The following is a 19,529-nucleotide window of genomic DNA, read 5'->3' on the forward strand; positions in this document are numbered from 1 at the left end:
AAATTACATTATTTTATATGATTCTCTTCTTTCTCATTCATCTAAAAAAGCCTAGAGATTTTTTTTTCCTAATTTTATTTTATTTCTTCTTTATTTTAATTTTTTATGTATATATTTCTTTCTTTCCGAACTTACCAAAAAAAAGAAGAATAATTAAAATCATTGTCTCACCCATTTTTACTTGAAAGGTTTAAAAAAAGTGTAATGAATCATGATGCGACACCAATTAGGGTTCTCCCAGTTAGTTCCAGGAGAATGTGGAGATTTATCATTCTCCTTCTTTCTCTAGAAATGTGGTCATTTGATTTCTCTGGTTTTCTGCTTTTTATAATCATAGTGTGATTCCTGCAGCCATATATGTAGTATCATGCATTCCTCTGAATCAAACGACCAACATGTTCTCCCTAGTCCAACAACCCAACCCTTCATATCAAAATTCAGAAAATTTACATATCACACACTGTCCTTATTGGTTCTCCTTACAGCAATCTATCTGGGATTCACAAGAACAAACTTATACAAAGTTCACTCCTTGAAATACTCCCTCGCATCACCACCCCTTTCTCATGCAATTGGGTCTCTCATTTCACCCCCAAAACCTGTTTCTATGCCCTCCCATTGTGTATTATGGATGGCCCCATTTCTTTCAGGTGGTGGGTATAGCTCAGAAGGTTGGTCCTATGTTTTAGCCCTTCATAGCCACAGAAAAATGCAATCTTTTAGGTTGGCCATTGAGCACCATGGGGATCTAGAATCTTTGGAATTTTGGGAGGGCTTGCCGCAAGATATGAAGAACATTGCAATTGAGTTGTACCAAACCCAGTGTAGAATGAATGAGACGATTGTGATTTGCCATAGCGAACCTGGTGCGTGGTACCCTCCACTTTTTCAAACCTTTCCATGCCCTCCATCTTTGTACCATAATTTCAAGTCTGTGATTGGCAGGACCATGTTTGAGACTGATAGAGTGAATGCTGAACATGTGGAGCGATGTAACATAATGGATTATGTTTGGGTTCCTACAGAGTTTCATATGTCCACATTTGTGCAAAGTGGGGTTGATCCTTCCAAGGTGGTGAAGATTGTTCAACCTGTTGATGTGAACTTCTTTGATCCTGTGAGGTACATCCCATTAGATCTTGCTTCTAGAGCAAAGTTGGTATTAGGTTCTGGTGTGAGCAAGGGTTTTGTGTTTTTAAGTGTATTCAAGTGGGAGTATAGGAAAGGGTGGGATGTGTTGCTAAAATCATACTTGAAGGAATTCTCAAAGGATGATAGGGTTGCTTTGTACTTGTTAACAAATCCGTATCATACCGACAGCAATTTTGGGAACAAGATATTGGATTTTGTGGAGAGTTCTGATGTGGTAGAGCCAGTTAGTGGTTGGTCTCCAGTGTATGTGATTGATACTCACATAGCATTGAGTGAGTTGCCAAGAGTTTACAAGGCAGCTGATGCTTTTGTTCTTCCTTCCAGAGGGGAAGGATGGGGGAGACCGCTGGTGGAGGCCATGTCCATGGCGTTGCCAGTGATTGCAACGAATTGGTCTGGACCAACTGAATATTTGACAGAGGAAAATGGCTATCCACTGCCTGTGGATAGAATGAGTGAGGTAACAGAAGGTCCATTCAAGGGTCACCTTTGGGCTGAACCTTCCGAGGATAAGCTTCAGGTTCTTATGAGACAGGTGATGAGTAATCTCACCGAGGCTATAGCCAAAGGCAAAAAGGCGAGGGAGGACATGATAAGTCGGTTCTCGCCCGAGATTGTGGCCAACATTGTTGCAGATCACATACAAAAGATACTAGAGCAATAAGAACTATGGAGTTTCTGGTCATGTTTGTCCAATCATGTCTTGTGATTCACACACAAGGAGATTGAGATTGTTAGCGGGAGTGTTATTGAATTTCCTAAAATGATTGGGGCACAGTAACTTAACCACCGAAGGTAATGTCTTTGATATTGATACTTATTCTTTTCCTTTCTGAGAATTTTCACTAAAGGGATATGCATTTGGAGAAACACAAAACTGTTTCTCATGGATAATCTGGATCATTTTGGAATAATATCTTGCTGGTTATTGTTTGTTTGATAATTAAAGATGTAAGGTAGATAAAATCCTAAAATATTTCAAAATCCAGCACAAGTGTGAAAAACACATAATCCATTTTTTTCCTCTTCTTATTCTTCATGTCCTGGTTTAGGATAGGAATCTGAAGATGAAAAGAGAAATGAAGGGGTTTTAACCAGATAAACAACATCATTTATGTTTCCTCTTTTGATCAACTTGAATGAAAAATATAATTCCTTCGTTGTGCAAGTTATCTGATATACTGATGAGTAATGTTAGTGAAACACAAGAATTATAAGAAATAAAATTATAATTGAGTAAAAGAACACAAAATGTCTCACATTCATTGATCTTTGTTACACTTATTAATCTGGTCTTAAGAGTTGAAGTTGGTGGAAAGACCCATATATTATATCTGCTACTCTAAAATCTCTCCAGTGTTGCATCTAATTCCTCTCTTGTTAATCTAAATGTAGTTATGAATATCTCGTTGGGTTTAGAATTGTTGCAATTCAATCTGATTTTGCATATATTGTGATTTGAATCAAGCAATTGTGAGGTATCAAGGTTGATGTGGCTTAAATTGCAAACTTGGAACAGTAGTCTCCAAGATGTGGCTTAAATTGCAAACTTGGAACAGTAGTCTCCAAGATGTTGCTCGGACCGTAAATTTTGAATGTAGTTGTTTCATGTTACCATTGTTGAATAATGAATAAGATCATGTTGTAACTAACTGACTGACTGGTTGTTCTGGTACATGCAGGACATTGAGATGCATTATTGAGCCATGGTTTATTAGTCAATAGAAAATTGCAGGTCTGAGGATCTTGCATGTTCTTATTATGCTTGTTTTGAGCTTGCAAAATTCTGGCCATAATTATATTTTTGGTGCCCATAAATATGTAAGGGTGTTTCAATGTACCAATAATTCTCACTCCTCTCAAACAGTATGTTCAATTTTATTTTTTTTTATTTTGTCAGCAAAATTCTAGATTTTAGATTTAGCTGGTATTTTAACTTGGGCATTGCACAAAATAATTGATTATTTTTTATAATTAAAATTTTCCCCATCTTTGCTTATAAAATAAAGAGGCCTTGACTCTTGACTGAATTCAGTTATTGCAGTATGGATTTCTTCATAAATAAGTTTATTTTGCTATCCATATTGAGTTGTACTTTAGCAATTTGACCGTATAGAAAATTTAGAACTTGAGCTTCATTTTCCTATGTAACACCTTTCAATATGTTTTCATTGACTTTAGTTGTAAGATGGAGCTTTGAGTCAGAAGTGATGTTTATATTTTTGTTGAATAAATGGTTTAAATTTTTTTGCAAGGATTTATGGTCTCTGGGTTAATGAATTTTGAAAAATGTAATATAGAAGAAATTAATGTGGAATATTGTTATTTCATATCGTATGAAACATTTTAGTATTTTAGTCATAGCGCTAGTGGAAGATTTTGAGAAAAGTTTGGAAGGACCAACATAATTAAAACTAATTTGGAAAAAAAAAATGCACTATGTGCTTTGTTTATGTTTTGGGTGGGAAAAAGAAGTTACAAACTGGTCATATTAATGTTTTGGGATGAGAAAATTATAAAGTAGTTATCATGAACTTAGTAATTTTTATTTAAATTAATAAAATAAAATTACTGAGTTATCTTTTACTTTAAAAAATTGAACAATTATCATAATAAGTAAAAGATAACAATGTCTTAAAAAATGTATACTTAAAAAAATGAATCGACTTTATATTATTATAGATTATAATATATGAATAAATGCAATTTGATTATATCATCTATTAGGAGTGATTTTAAGTATTTTTGTAATTCGTAGGAAAGGTTAAAAAAATGACTATAATCAAACTTAAATTCTTTCACTTTTAACTCAACTCCTTTTTTCCAACTACTAGACTAATGTTGGCAACCTTAAGTATTTACATATTGAGTACTTTATTAATTAATTCTTCTATAATTTCTAATTCATCTTCTATTTTTAATAATGTAATTTTGATCCAACAATTTTTTAAAATCACGCAATTTTACTCCTTAATATTATTTCTCTCCTCTATCACCCATTGGCCTGTCCTTCCCCTCACACCAGAAACTGAGGCCAGTTTTGCTCGAGAAGATCCAATGGCTTATGAACTTATTTTTGACAAAATTCCTTTCTTAGTGTCCCCCAAAAGACGTGATTTGTAGTTTTGTAATCACAATTCATTCTCGTGCACATTTTGATACGTACCAATATGGGCCATATTTCATCATGACAAAATAGTGGACAGATGCAATACATGGCATAACAATACATATTTGATTCAGACATGCAATAAATAGCCCTCTTCGCTTGTCCTATGGTTGTGGCCTATAGGAGAAAAAGAGAACAATTGTCTCGGTAGTTGTTTGCAATACATTCATTCTAGAATCACCCAAGGCATCTGTCATTGGGAAGCCATAACAATTTCAACCAGATATAACATTATTGAAGATATGGAGCAAACACAGCTAGGACTTCCTTGTAGACAGGCTTCTTGAAATCCACTGCCTGCACAGATTATAAACCAAGTCACATATTGCCTACAGCACCCCATCTTAATTGGCTTTGGACAGGTGTGGAAAAAAGTTATCATCATCATGTATACTTACAAGCTCAATTATTTGTTCAGGTGATATCCATGACCATTCGCCAAACTCAGCTTTCTCAGTACCATCACCCAAAAGATTGATTTCTTGATCTTGCCCGATGAACTTGAAAAGAAACCTGTATCATCAAGTGTCAAAAACATTATTTAGCAAACCCAAAACAAAATATCCCCTCCATACCTGTACCTACCGCCAGCACTCACCCATAGTTGCAACTAAACAAGTATGCATATATGGGCAGAGCTCTACTATAGCCTCATCATTGAATAGGAAGATAAAAAAACAAATTGGATAAAAATATTTGTTGCCCACAAATTGTTATCTGAATGTTTCTAGGTTGTTAAACATTATGTAATTTGGTTGCGTGCTGTTCTTATGAGTTTTTTCAATCCAGATTGAGCATATCATCAAAATGTTTACCATTTCTGTGCCTGACCCTTCCAATCAGATCCCCACTGAGCATTTAATTTCTCCCTGACTTTTGGTGGGAAGTCATAAGTTAACCAAAATGGTACCTACACAACAGAAAGCCACCATGATGAACATTCAGAAAGGAAAAAAAAGTTGTTTTACAAGGATTTTGGGCTAGATGAAAACTAATAATAACAGTGATGGGTTACTTGACATTGATAGATCATACTACAATGATTAGATGTAACTCTACAATAATTAATTAGCAGCATTGAAAGGGGGCTGATTATTTTCTTGAACACGCCTCAAGCCAAGGAACCTGAGGGTTTAATATGTATGCATAGAATTAATTTAATTGTAAAAAATATCATGTACAGAGATTTATAATTTTGTGAGGACATTTTTACAAGAGCTGCAGACTCCTTTCTTCGGAAGCACCTTTGATGATAATTGGAGTCATAAACCATTCATAGGCCTCCACCAACAAAATTTTTTTGGAATATTATCCATTTTGGTCCTTCAAGGATGTTCGAAACATCACATTGGTCCTCCATTTTTAAATACTTCAAATTAGTTCTTCAATGTATTTATGACATCAAATTGGTCCCTCAACATCAATTTTTTCCTATTAAATTGTTAAGGATGAACATAATTGATGGCATTAATTATCATTAAAGGATCAATTTGATGCTGCTCCTAACCAGAGAATCAGTGTGATACTTGATTGATGTGGTATCTTGCGTCTACAGTCTAGTAGTAGTTGGGGTATGATCCTTGATATTCTTGTGCTTCTTACAAAAATGTATTTCAGCATATGAACTAAGCATGTTTGTATTTTTCCCACTATTCAAATCTAAAGGGTTTTGCTGTGAACGAGAATGTTGACATAAACCATTCATAGCCCTAACTAAGTGTGCAGTTGAGTCGGTCTGTGAAAATGTTTTAGTAGGTTTCATATTAAAAGACTAAAATTAGGTAGGAAAAAGGGATAAACGCCTGTCTGCCGATGATATTACAAGGAAAACTTACATCTCTGAAGTATGAACTCCAGAAAATTTTAATTTATGATTATTAGGCTAGACTGCGGGAGGTAAGCTAGTTGTTTTCTCCACCATATCTTTATGTTCTTTCTGTATCACAGTTCATGCTTGTCGGTTTCTAGTTTCTGACAACACTCTAACTCAAAAATAGACCCATCATTTTACCAAATTGAAATTTGAAAGGCTACCAACCTATCAAAGTTCCTTTCCTTTCATGAGAAACCAACTTGTATGAGTTCTATTTATTTAAAATCTTTGGCTGATAGAAAAAATACTCTTAATTAGATAATGCAAACAAATTACATACTTCTATTCAAAGATTCAGGCATCACACCCAATCAAATCAAACAGGGTTTAAAACATACAATAAAATCTTTGGCTGACAGAATGCCTTGCACACTTCACTCGTTCTAAATCCAGTAAAACTAATCAATAATAAATAAGAAAGGATGCAGCAACCAAACAATGCAATCACATCCTTGTATCCTAAAAGGGAGGTGAGATGCAACAGTTTTAACAATTGGAATAATGTGAAGCAGTTATTACTTATTAGAATGGTGAAAATTGATTCGGCACTTACAAATTTTTTACTATCAAGTATGCAATGTGTAGGGTGTTAGCAGGTAAAGAAATTAATAATTTGCACCTCTGCAATCACTTCCGCAGAACTAACTCCAGTTTCTTCTCTAAGTTCCCTTATAGCTGCATTTCTTGGATCCTCACCTTCATCAACACCACCCTAAAAGACACCAAAATTAAGATAATTACAAGCTTCCAGTACATCATTCCTTTCAACAAGCAATACACCGAAGGAAAAATAAAAGCTCAAACTCTTCAGATTTCTCTATTTGCTTATTTATTTAGTATCAATTTCACAATTTCCACGCTTGTGCAGCATTATGCTATTTTTTTAACAGCAAATGTTAAACACTTTTTGAGTATTTTATTTTATTTCTTTGGATTTTTCATAGAAATATTACGATAATTTTTGAAAGCCGAATTTGTTTCTAGTTTTGAATTGAATCTACAAATACATGTTGCAGCAAGAAGAATCGATTACCTGAGGCATTTGCCAAGCATTGGGAATGTCGAGCCTGGAAGCAGCGAAAATCTGCACAACACGCATTATTAGGCTTTGGTGAATAAAAAAAAGGAAACAAAAATCAAAAGGATTAAGAACGAAGGAAGGAACCTTTTTCTGATTGTTCATGAGACAGATACCAACGTTTTTGCGATAACCTTCTGGAGGAGCTTCCATTGTTGCGAAAGAGTGTCGCAGCAAGGAGAATTTAACGTGTTTGGAAGGGTATTTTGGGAAACGGAAAAAGGTGGAAGCGGAAGAAGCAGGAGAACAAGAGTAAGCAAATCGGCATAAAGCCATTACATTACGGGAAGAGAGAGACCAGCAAAGCCTGAAAAATGGTGCCTTTATAATGGGCCTTAAAGCCCACCCAATGGAGATAGCTCTTCACGGGCCTGGCTCAGTTAAAACTGGGCTCTCGGTTAGTTTTGTAACCCTTGGCCATGACAATGTTCTAGTCATGTGTCCAAGAGTCAACTCAATCTAATCTTGCATTTTAGCTAATTTTCTTTAATAGAAATATTTTTAACTATTTTTCTACGACAAATTTTTTTTTTAAACTTTTTAATAACCTTTTATCATTTACAATATATAGTTAATTTTATTATTTAATCTATTTTAATTGATTTCAGAGTTTCAAAAATTTCAAACACATTTTTTTTCATCATACCCTTATGATCAAACCTAAATTATCAATACAATATATTCTAAGAACAAATATAGAACCAACATAAATACACGGCATAGTATCTGTGTTGTTTTGTTTTGTGCAATTCCAAATACATTTTTTTTATTTGAGAAAGAAAGAAGATGCCTTTTTGTCTCTTTTAAGTTTAATTGTTACAAATGGTCAAATAAAGTCTCACTATAAGTGATAATGTACCAGTTTATAATTTTTATAATTTATTATTTTAATTTAAACTACTCATCTATATAATTTTTAATTTAATGATTATAAATTTTACTATATATTAATACATTAATACTTTTAAATGATGTATCGTAAATGTGTTACGAGATAAATGTGTCTATTTTTGTAAGAATATTTCATGCTAAAAAAATTGCATAAAATTTATTATTTTAACTTGAGATATTTGTGATTGAAAATGAACTAATAAAACCAATATAAATACACAATACAATACCTAAGTTGTTTTGTTTTATGCATTTCTAAATACAAACTTCTTCTTTTTTGCACTTCAGAAGGAAATAAGGTGTATTTTGTCTCTTTCAAATTTAATTATTACAAATAGTCAAACAAAACGTCACCATAAGCGATAATGGTAATTCACCAAAAATAAAAAATAAACGACAATGGTTCGAGTTTATAATTTTCTTGAATTTGTTATTTTAATCTCAACTATTCGCTCATTCATTGTTCTATTTAATGGTCATAAATTTTATGATGCACCAATACATTAATACTTTTAAATGATGTACCGTAAATGCATCATGAAATAAGTGTATCTGTTTATGTAAGAATATTTTATACTTTAAGTTTTTTTCACTTTGATTTCCTTATAAACTTAAGATATTTGCGGTTGGAAGTTATGAAATAATCCTTATAATTATTATTATTATATTCTTTTTAACTTATTTAAGAATTGAACTTCTCCCAAAAAATATCTTTCACTCTATGTATATGTTAAGATAACATGTTTTTATCTTAATTATTTTTTGATAAAAATATATCTAAGTTTCAATTTATTTATAAAAAAAACATTAAAAAAATTTCAAACACTTTTTTTTTCATCATATCCTTATGATCAAACCTAAATTATCAATACAATATATTATAAGAGAAAATATAAAACCAATATAAATACACGGTATAGTATCTTTGTTGTTTTGTTTTGTGCAAATCCAAATACATTTTTTTTATTTGAGAAAGAAGGAAGATGTCTTTTGTTTCTTTTAAGTTAAATTGTTACAAATGATCAAATAAAGTCTCACTATAAGTGATAATGTACCAGTTTATAATTTTTATAATTTATTATTTTAATTTAAACTACTCATCTATACAATTTTCAATTTAATAATCATAGATTCTACTATATATTAATACATTAATACTTTTAAATGATGTATCATAAATGTGTTACGAGATAAAGGTGTTTGCTTTTGTAAGAATATTTCATACTAAAAACAAATTGCATAAAAAAATTTATTTTAACTTGAGATATTTGTGATTAAAACTATGAACTAATCTTTATAATTATTATAATCTTTTTAACCAATTTAAGGATTAAACTTCTTCAAATAAATGTCTTCCCCTCTCTTTATATATGTGTGTTTTTAAAACAACATGTTTTTTTTATGAAAATTATATAATTTTTAATTTATTTTAAAAATAATCATTTTATTTTTCAAAAGAAAAATGATAGGATATTTTTCATCACTTTATTCCTAACATTCTCTTTATTTATGGAATTTTATTGAAAATTACAAATTTTAATGGATAAGACTACTAAATCAAGAGAAAAACTTGTTAAATGAGTAGTGAGACAACATATTAAAATTTATAATTTGTGATAAAAGTCAACAAATAATGAAAATTATTATTAGGACTGTCAAATTATATCTTCTTGATTTTATAAGTTCATCTATTATCTAATTAATTTTAATTACTTTTAAGGTTTCATAGACTCAAATCACATTTTATGCATCAGTCAAATCCATATTATCAACGCAATACATCAAAAAACATATAGAACTAATATAAATACACAATACAATACCTAAGTTGTTTTGTTTTATGCATTTCCAAATACAAACTTTTGTTTTTTTGCACTTTAGAAGGAAAGAAGGTGTATTTTGTATCTTTTAAATCTAATTATTACAAATAGTCAAACAAAACGTCATTATAAGCGACAATCGTAATTCACAAAAAATAAAAAATAAACGATAATGGTTCGAGTTTATAATTTTATTGATTTTATTATTTTAATCTCAACTATTCGCTCATTCATTGTTCAATTTAATAGTCATAAATTTTATGATTCACCAATACATTAATACTGTTAAATGATGTACCATAAATGCGTCATGAAATAAGTGTATCTGCTTATGTAAGAATATTTTATACTATAAGTCTTTTTCACTTTTATTTCCTTATAAAGTTAAGATATCTACATTTGGAAGTTATGAACCAATCCTTATAAGTATTATTATTATAATTTTTTAACTTATTTAAGGATTGAACTTCTCCCAATAGATATCTTCCACTCTATGTATATGTTAAGATAACATGTTTTTATCTTAGATTATTTTTTTATAAAAATATATCTAAGTTTCAATTTATTTAAAAACCAATATAAATACACAATATAATACCTATGTTGTTTTGTTTTATGCATTTCCAAATACAAAACTTTTTTTTAGTTTTTTGCACTTCAGAAGGAAAGAAGGTCTATTTTGTCTCTTTTCAATTTAATTATTACAAATAGTCAAACAAAACGTCACCATAAGCGACAATCGTAATTCACAAAAAATAAAAAATAAACAACAATGGTTCGAGTTTATAATTTTCATGAATTTGTTATTTTAATCTCAACTATTCGCTCATTCATTGTTCAATTTAATGGTCATAAATTTTATGATGTACCAATACATTAATACTTTTAAATGATATATTGTAAATGCGTCATGAAATAAGTGTATCTGCTTATGTAAGAATATTTTATACTATAAGTCTTTTTCACTTTGATTTCCTTATAAACTTAAGATATCTCCCGTTGGAAGTTATGAACCAATCCTTATAAGTATTATTATTATATTCCTTTTAACTTATTTAAGAATTGAACTTCTCCTAATAGATATCTTCCACTTTATGTATATGTTAAGATAACATATTTTTATCTTAGATTTTTTTTTTGATAAAAATATATCTAAGTTTCAATTTATTTAAAAACCAATATAAATACACAATACAATACCTATGTTGTTTTGTTTTATGTATTTCCAAATACAAACTTTTTTATTTTTTTGCACTTCAAAAGGAAAGAAGGTCTATTTTATCTCTTTTCAATTTAATTATTACAAATAGTCAAACAAAACGTCACCATAAGCGACAATCGTAATTCACAAAAAATAAAAAATAAACAACAATGGTTCGAGTTTATAATTTTCTTGAATTTATTATTTTAATCTCAACTATTCGCTCATTCATTGTTCAATTTAATGGTCATAAATTTTATGATGTACCAATACATTAATACTTTTAAATGATGTACCGTAAATGCGTCATGAAATAAGTGTATCTGCTTATGTAAGAATATTTTATTCTATAAGTTTTTTTCACTTTGATTTCCTTATAAACTTAAGATATCTCCCGTTGGAAGTTATGAACCAATCCTTATAAGTATTATTATTATATTCTTTTTAACTTACTTAAGGATTGAACTTCTCCTAATAGATATCTTCTACTTTATGTATATGTTAAGATAACATATTTTTATCTTAGATTTTTTTTTGATAAAAATATAACTAAGTTTCAATTTATTTAAAAACCAATATAAATACACAATACAATACCTATGTTGTTTTGTTTTATGCATTTCCAAATACAAACTTTTTTTTTTTTTGCACTTCAAAAGGAAATAAGGTCTATTTTGTCTCTTTTCAATTTAATTATTACAAATAGTCAAACAAAACGTCGCCATAAGCGACAATCGTAATTCACAAAAAATAAAAAATAAACAACAATGGTTCGAGTTTATAATTTTCTTGAATTTGTTATTTTAATCTCAACTATTCGCTCATTCATTGTTCAATTTAATGGTCATAAATTTTATGATGTACCAATACATTAATACTTTTCAATGATGTACCGTAAATGCGTCATGAAATAAGTGTATCTGCTTATGTAAGAATATTTTATTCTTTAAGTTTTTTTCACTTTGATTTCCTTATAAACTTAAGATATCTCCAGTTGGAAGTTATGAACCAATCCTTATAAGTATTATTATTATATTCTTTTTAACTTATTTAAGGATTGAACTTCTCCTAATAGATATCTTCCACTTTATGTATATGTTAAGATAATATATTTTTATCTTAGATTTTTTTTTGATAAAAATATATCTAAGTTTCAATTTATTTAAAAACCAATATAAATACACAATACAATACCTATGTTTTTTTGTTTTATACATTTCCAAATACAAACTTTTTTATTTTTTTGCACTTCAGAAGAAAGAATGTCTATTTTGTCTCTTTTCAATTTAATTATTACAAATAGTCAAACAAAACGTCACCATAAGCGACAATCGTAATTCACAAAAAATAAAAAATAAACAACAACGGTTCGAGTTTATAATTTTCTTGAATTTGTTATTTTAATCTCAACTATTCGCTCATTCATTGTTCAATTTAATGGTCATAAATTTTATGATGCACCAATACATTAATACTTTTAAATGATGTACCGTAAATGTGCCATGAAATAAATGTATCTGCTTATGTAAGAATATTTTAGACTATAAGTTTTTTTCACTTTGATTTCCTTATAAACTTAAGATATTTACCGTTGGAAGTTATGAACCAATCTTTATAAGTATTGTTATTATATTCTTTTTAACTTATTTAAGGATTGAACTTCTCCCAATAGATGTCTTCCACTTTATGTATATGTTAAGATAACATATTTTTATCTTAGATTTTTTTTTGATAAAAATATATCTAAGTTTCAATTTGTTTAAAAAAATCATTTTTAAAAAATGTCAACAACATTTTCTTTAACACTTTATTTCTAACATTCCCTATTATTTACTGAATCTTATTAAAAATCTCAAATTTTAATGGGTACTACTATTAAATCACCAAGAGAGACTTATTAAATGAGTAGTGAGATGACATACCAAAATTTGTAATTCGTAATAAAAGTCAACAAATAGTGAAAATTATTGCTAGAGCTGCCAAGTTATATATTCTTAATTTTACAAGTTAATTTTATTGTTCGGTCCATTTTAATTGATTTTAGGATTCTACATACTACAAGCACATTTTTTATCACATCCTTAGAGTTAAACTCAAATTATCAATGAAATACATTAAAGAACAAATATATAACCAATATAAATACTCAGTACAATACCTTTATTGTTTTATTATATGCATATCCGAAATACAAACTTTTCTTTTGCTCTTAAGAAAGAAAGAAGATTAGAACTGTTAAAATGGGTAACTCGACCCAGCCTGGCCTACCACGAGTTGGGTTATAAGTGGGTCAATTTATCTTGGTTCACTTTTAAGCCAGCTTAAAAAAAATCAACCCAACCTGACTCACTATGAGTTAATAGGTTAAATGAGTTGACTCACTTAAATTAAAAAATAAAAAATTATTTAATTTTTTAAAAAAATATATATTATAATTTGATATTTTAGAATTACAACTATGTTAATAAATAAGACAAATAAAATGTGAAAAAAAAATAGATATCATGCACAACCAGGTTACAAAATCAATTTATTACATAAAATTTTGATAAATAATATCAAATTGTCACTAGTTATCATATTTTACAATTAGTATATATAAAATTTAGTCAATGATATAAATGCATAATCACATAAATTAACATTTTGAAATATAAAAAAGAAAATAAAAAGGTAAAAAAATATAAAATATATTAGGTGAGTCAATTCCGCTCACCACAAGTTAGCTCATGGTAAGCCGAATTGTAAATGAACTTGGTCAAATTTTCCTTATAATTAAAATGGGCAAAAAAAAATTTGATCTAACCCGACTCAAACCCGTAGTACGCTAAATTGACCCACTAATCCACTTTAACAACTTTATAAAAAATATATTTTTATCTTTTTTGAATTTAATTATTACAAATAGTCAAACAAAGCATAACTATAAACAAAAATGGAAATTCACCAAAAAAAAAAGTAAGCGACAATGGTAAGAGTTTATAATTCTCTTTATTTTTTTATATTTTAATTCCAACTATTTGCTTATACAATTTTTAATTTAATGCTTATAAATTTTACGATACACTAATACATTAATACTTTTAAATATATATATATATATATATATATATATATATATATATAACTTTAGTTTATTTTTTTATTCTAATTTATTTACTTTTATCTTTTTTATCAGTAGAATAATTACTTTTAAATTCTCTAAATTCAAAACATTCATATTTTGAATAAAATAAATAAATAAATAATAATAAACATTGGCTAATTGAAAAAATATTTATTTTTTTATATAAAATATTTATTTATTTATAATTAAGATCAGTTTGATTCAGTGGTATGGTGGCTCAACATAGATCATATAATTAAACCAAAAAATAATAACTCAAAAATAATATAAATTAATTCGACTTAACCTAAAATTATCATTAGAACCATGTGATTAATCCAATCTATAATTGATAACTAATAGAAAAAAAATATTTTTTATGTAATAAAAAATTTAAATGAAATTAAACTAGTAAAAAAAGTTAAAGTAATATGCATAAAACCTTAAATTTAAATATTGTTATCATTATTATAACTCTTACTGATTAAAATAAATAAAGAAAGAAAGAAATAGGATTTTAGGAATGCATTCATCACCATGTAATAACATTTACTAGCTTTGACTTTATTTATGATTTTCTCTTATAATTTTAATGCAATTACATTGTCAGTCGGTGCGATTTAAAGAGTTTGATTGCATTGCATATTGTTTGTTTTTTACAGTTTTAAACACTCAAGTTACGTTTGGTCTCAGTTTTCCTTTTTATAGTCTAGAGTCTGCAAGACTTTCATGCACTGTTCTCTAGTACCATGGATTCCATGAGTGACACTTCTTTGCAAGCAGAACATGTTAGATATTTGTTACCTCCTGATATTTTTGAAGAATTGTTTTCTGAAATTACACCAAATCAGGATGAAAATCAATCTGATAGTGGTAATATCACCAATGGCAAGGACAAGGCTGTTGTTCAGACAATTGTTTCTAATCATGAGCAATCAACTCATGAACTCGTTCCTAGTTACCAGGTTTTTATTTCTTTCTTCATCTCCTGTTAATTTCTGTCTAGCTTTAACATCCATTAAAAATTGAAAATGAGAAAAATTATGAAAATTGAAAATTATCAGTCTCCCCTTACTGCATGATGACTGGTCCTGGAAAATTTCAAGTTTTTTTTTTTAAATAATAGTATTTTGGGGGCTAAATTAAACCTGAAATTTTTATCAGAAATGTTGTTTCAACTGACTAATAATTATTTTAAAATATATTATTTATTTATATTTTCATGATATTTAATAAACCTGAGACTACTCTATGGATTGCGATTATTTTTTAAGATAAGCAATAAATATAAGACCTATCACATTATTTTCTTAAAATAGTACTAAACAGTGTGTTACAAGTCTGCAAGTGTGTGATTGTGATAAACATCACATTCCCTAATTGTTTGTAATGTGTATTTATTATTGTTCTTTTGATATCTAATAAATACGAGACTATACTCTATTAATTGTGATTGTTTAAAGATAACTAATAAATATAAGACCTATTACCATTTCTAAATGTTATCGACATTGTTTTAAATTTTGGTTAATTAGTGTGGTATTGATTTAATACACATTATTGCAGGGTGTTGAGAAAAATGTGGAAAATTTACCAATACAACAAAAATATACTTGGGCACAAATTGTTAAAGGAGAGCATAGGAACCATGCAACTTCATCAATGTCTGAAACATCATTTCCTCCGCTGTTATCCACCGTGAGATATCAGAAACCAGAAGGTAATTTTCTTTCTTCTTCTAAATAACGCACCAAATGTGAAATAGAAAGGTGTAAATGCACATTTACTCATGTGTATGACTTTGATGAATATTATTATTATTATTTTAAATATTTATTATATATTCACTACCATATACCTTCTTTCATTTAATGTTTTTTGTTTGAAGCGTTCATTAATTTTTAAGATGTGTCTAAGTTGAACTATTTAATAATAATATTCGATAAGTTTAAAATATTCATAAAAATTAATATATATAATTTGTGGGATAGGGAAAGAATGTAAAATTATTATATTATTGATGAAAGTGGTGTATATGTTTCACGAATTTTGGATGTTATTTAATTGCGTTTATTAATTTTGATGGAAATAACAGGTAGGATCAGGAAACAACCTAGTTCGAAATCGGAGCTATGGAAGTAAAAGGAACCTAAAGCCAATATGAGATGGCATTACTTGATGAATATGTTTAAGTTGAACTGTGGCAAGAAACAACAACTAAATAATAAGGATGTGAACTTGTACATCATAATGTTTTTCTGTAATGTTTTATAATAGATAATAAGGATGTGAACTTGTACATCATAATGTTTTTCAGCAATGTTTTATAATAGTACTGTTTTAAAAAACTTTAACACCAATATCATTTATAATTTAGGTTAAAATATATTTTTTTTTTATTTTTTATTTTTTATTTTTTTAGTTCTTATAGTTTTAAAAAATATTTTTATTCTGTATATGAGGTTGTAATGAGAGATTATGAAGAAAGATTGTATTTTTTTTCCATTTGCATTAAAAAAATGATAATTGAATAGTGAAAAGTTAGATTCAAAAGTTAAGGATGAGAAAGATACTAGGACTTCACTTTAAAATTTAATAAAAGCTAGAATTATAAAAGTCGATGATGAAGCCTATAGAGGCATTAAGATTAATGCAATAGGAGAAACTATCAACAATAGAGTTGCGAGAGGGAGAGTTGTAAGAAGAGATGAAAATGTAATGGGTGAACTTGTGAAGGGATGAGCTATGAGTAGAGCTGTCAAAACGGGTAACCCGGCCCGGCCCGGCCCGGCCCACCACGGGTTGAGCCTTTGGTGGGCCAACCCAACCCGGCTCGTTTATTGGTGAGTTGGAAAAAATTGAGCCCGGCCCGGCCCACCACGGGTTGGTGGGCTAAACGGGTTGGCTCACCTAATTTGAAAAAATCACCTAATTTAAAAAAATGTAATCAAATTTAATGCCCAATCCTGCAAAAATAGTATGCACATAAGCTTTTCTAGAGAAAAGTAAATAAATTCCTACACTAATTACATAATTTGAAGAAAAAATACATAAAATTGAGAACCTATGATGGTCTATGAAGTTTTATTTGGCCCAACCCAATAGCAGAAGTTTTTTTTTTTTTTTTTATGGGCTGGTGGGTCAGCCCGGCTCACCACGGGTTGAACCCGGGTGAGCCGGGTTGTTAGTGGGCCGTGTTTAAAATTGGCCCACACTGAAATTTGCAAAATTTTTTTAGCCCAATCCGGCTCGAACCCGTGGTGGGCCGGGTTGGCTCACCGGGCTGAGCCCATTTTGACAGCTCTAGCTATGAGTGATAGAGATTGAGCGTATGTTGTAGCAAAATTGAACTAAAAAGTTTAGATTCAACTAAAGTATAAAAAACGAAGCTCAAGTACCATGAAAGTTTGGTTTTTTCATGTTTTTGTGAGCCCAAATCGTTCCATGGTCAAACAAAGTTAAAAAGAGTCACATTTAATTTAAATTAAAAAATTAATCCCTAAAATCTTAAATCTTAAGCCCTAAAAAGTAAAGTTATAACTTTAGTTTGTAATCAAAATTCAAAAGCTTAACCCTTACATTTCATTTATACAAATTTATATCATGTTAATTGAGAGTTCGATGTTGGTTACAGGTTATAACAGATTTGGTCAAATACAAAAAATAATTTGAGTTTAAAAATGACGACGAAGTTTGATTGGACTCTAATTTTTGTGGGCCAAGGTCAACCCTAATCAACATGGAAACAATTTAAATGGACTCAAAATTATCCAAAAGGAAAATTTAAAGCTCAAATCTTACATTTCATTAAGTAGTTCAAGTTGGGTCTAAAATAAAATTGCAGACTATAAATAATTTAGCTGAAAGACTCAAATCCAATTAAAGCTTTTAAAACAAGATTTAAGTCCAATAAAGATCTAATATGTATAATTTTTTTTTTTGCAAGCAAAGTCCAAATGATACATGATTAGATCAAAATAAAAAGACTCGTATTCAATCTATGCCAAAAAAATGAAAACCTTACATTTTATTGGATAAATTTAGGTTATGTTGACCTAGTCATCTCTAACAAAACTTGGATGAAAGGTTAAGATAACTGAATAATGAGTAGTCAAGATTGGATGCGAGGTGAGAAATAGTTAAGGAAAACATTAAAAGACACTTGACAACTTGTAAAATCTTATATAACTAGATGTATTTTTTTTAATTTCTTAAAGCAAGTTAAAATAATTTAAAAATTCATTTAAGTATTATTTTAATCCACTTTTTCATTTCAACATAATTTTTTCTTATATATATTTTTAGGGAATCCAAAATATCCTTTACCCAAGAGCCAAATACTCACAAGACATTGAATTCATTCAAGGAGTTGATATCTTCTAATTAATATTTTTTTACATACAAATATTTAAATATTAAACTTCTCACTACATGTTTAATAGATAATATTATGGACTAACAATGTTAACCATGCTTAGTTGACAAATATCATTGTTCCTCAAGTATCCAGTGAAATGTTTGATTTCTTATTTGTATGTATGAAAAATTATTTATTTGAGAGATGTTAGTCTCTTATACAAGTTTCAATATTTAACTATCAATTATAAAATAATCCAGCTTAAAAAAAGTCACAAAATGTTGATATTTTATATTTAAATTTAGGTTTAAAATAAAAAATTTAAAACTTAAAAGGAATCAAAATTGCACATAATCCAAAGCTATCATTAAACCTTTAATATTATTTACCGATAAAAAAGCCTTTAATATTATTTGTATACTCTTTACCTTATTTAAATACTTAAACATATTAACTTTCATAGAAGTGTTGATCCATTAAATTGTTAAAAGTATATTTGTAACGGTATTTATTAGAATCATCTTAAAGAAAGGGTATTTAATAAAAACATATAATTATACCAGCTCTTAGTGGGTAAGAATGGAGTGCAGTACTTGAGATGTAATTTCCTTCTCTTATTTACTCACACTTATAATTTATTTATTTACTATTCACCATTTAAAAAAATACAAATGACAAGTTCGTTATTTTGTTAGTTGAATTTCCAAAATGGTAAATGGAAATCTAACGTGAAACATTATATGACCGAAACAGGTGTACAAAAGTATACTCATTATCCAAAACAGGAACCTAAAAAACAGAATTGTTTGTTTTTTGAAGGAGTAAAAGTAAAAATATAGTACTATAAAATAATTCAACAACTATTCCATACACAAGTAACAA

The 19,529-nt window shown here is 28.7% G+C and overlaps 2 protein-coding genes across 2 annotated transcripts; one reads left to right on the forward strand and one right to left on the reverse strand.

Moving 5' to 3' along the window:
- The first annotated feature begins 168 nt into the window (after window positions 1–168).
- LOC109804924 (UDP-Glycosyltransferase superfamily protein) lies at window positions 169–3,057 on the forward strand. The gene is made up of 2 exons (XM_020366849.3): window positions 169–1,947; window positions 2,835–3,057. Exon 1 carries the CDS (start codon window positions 368–370, stop codon window positions 1,814–1,816), a length of 1,449 nt encoding a protein of 482 aa, XP_020222438.2. The 5' UTR covers window positions 169–367; the 3' UTR covers window positions 1,817–1,947; window positions 2,835–3,057.
- A 1,311-nt stretch (window positions 3,058–4,368) lies between these two features.
- NUDX26 (nudix hydrolase homolog 26) lies at window positions 4,369–7,576 on the reverse strand. Its single transcript, XM_029272639.2, has 6 exons — window positions 7,360–7,576; window positions 7,228–7,278; window positions 6,814–6,906; window positions 5,137–5,231; window positions 4,720–4,834; window positions 4,369–4,618 (listed from the first exon to the last, which is right to left on the reverse strand). The coding sequence occupies exons 1-6, from the start codon at window positions 7,546–7,548 to the stop codon at window positions 4,553–4,555; spliced, it is 609 nt and encodes a 202-aa protein (XP_029128472.1). The 5' UTR covers window positions 7,549–7,576; the 3' UTR covers window positions 4,369–4,552.
- Window positions 7,577–19,529: the final 11,953 nt, after the last annotated feature.

This window comes from Cajanus cajan, chromosome 7 (genome assembly GCF_000230855.2).
Source record: "Cajanus cajan strain Asha chromosome 7, NIPB_CcT2T_4, whole genome shotgun sequence".
Taxonomy (NCBI): Eukaryota; Viridiplantae; Streptophyta; class Magnoliopsida; order Fabales; family Fabaceae; genus Cajanus; species Cajanus cajan.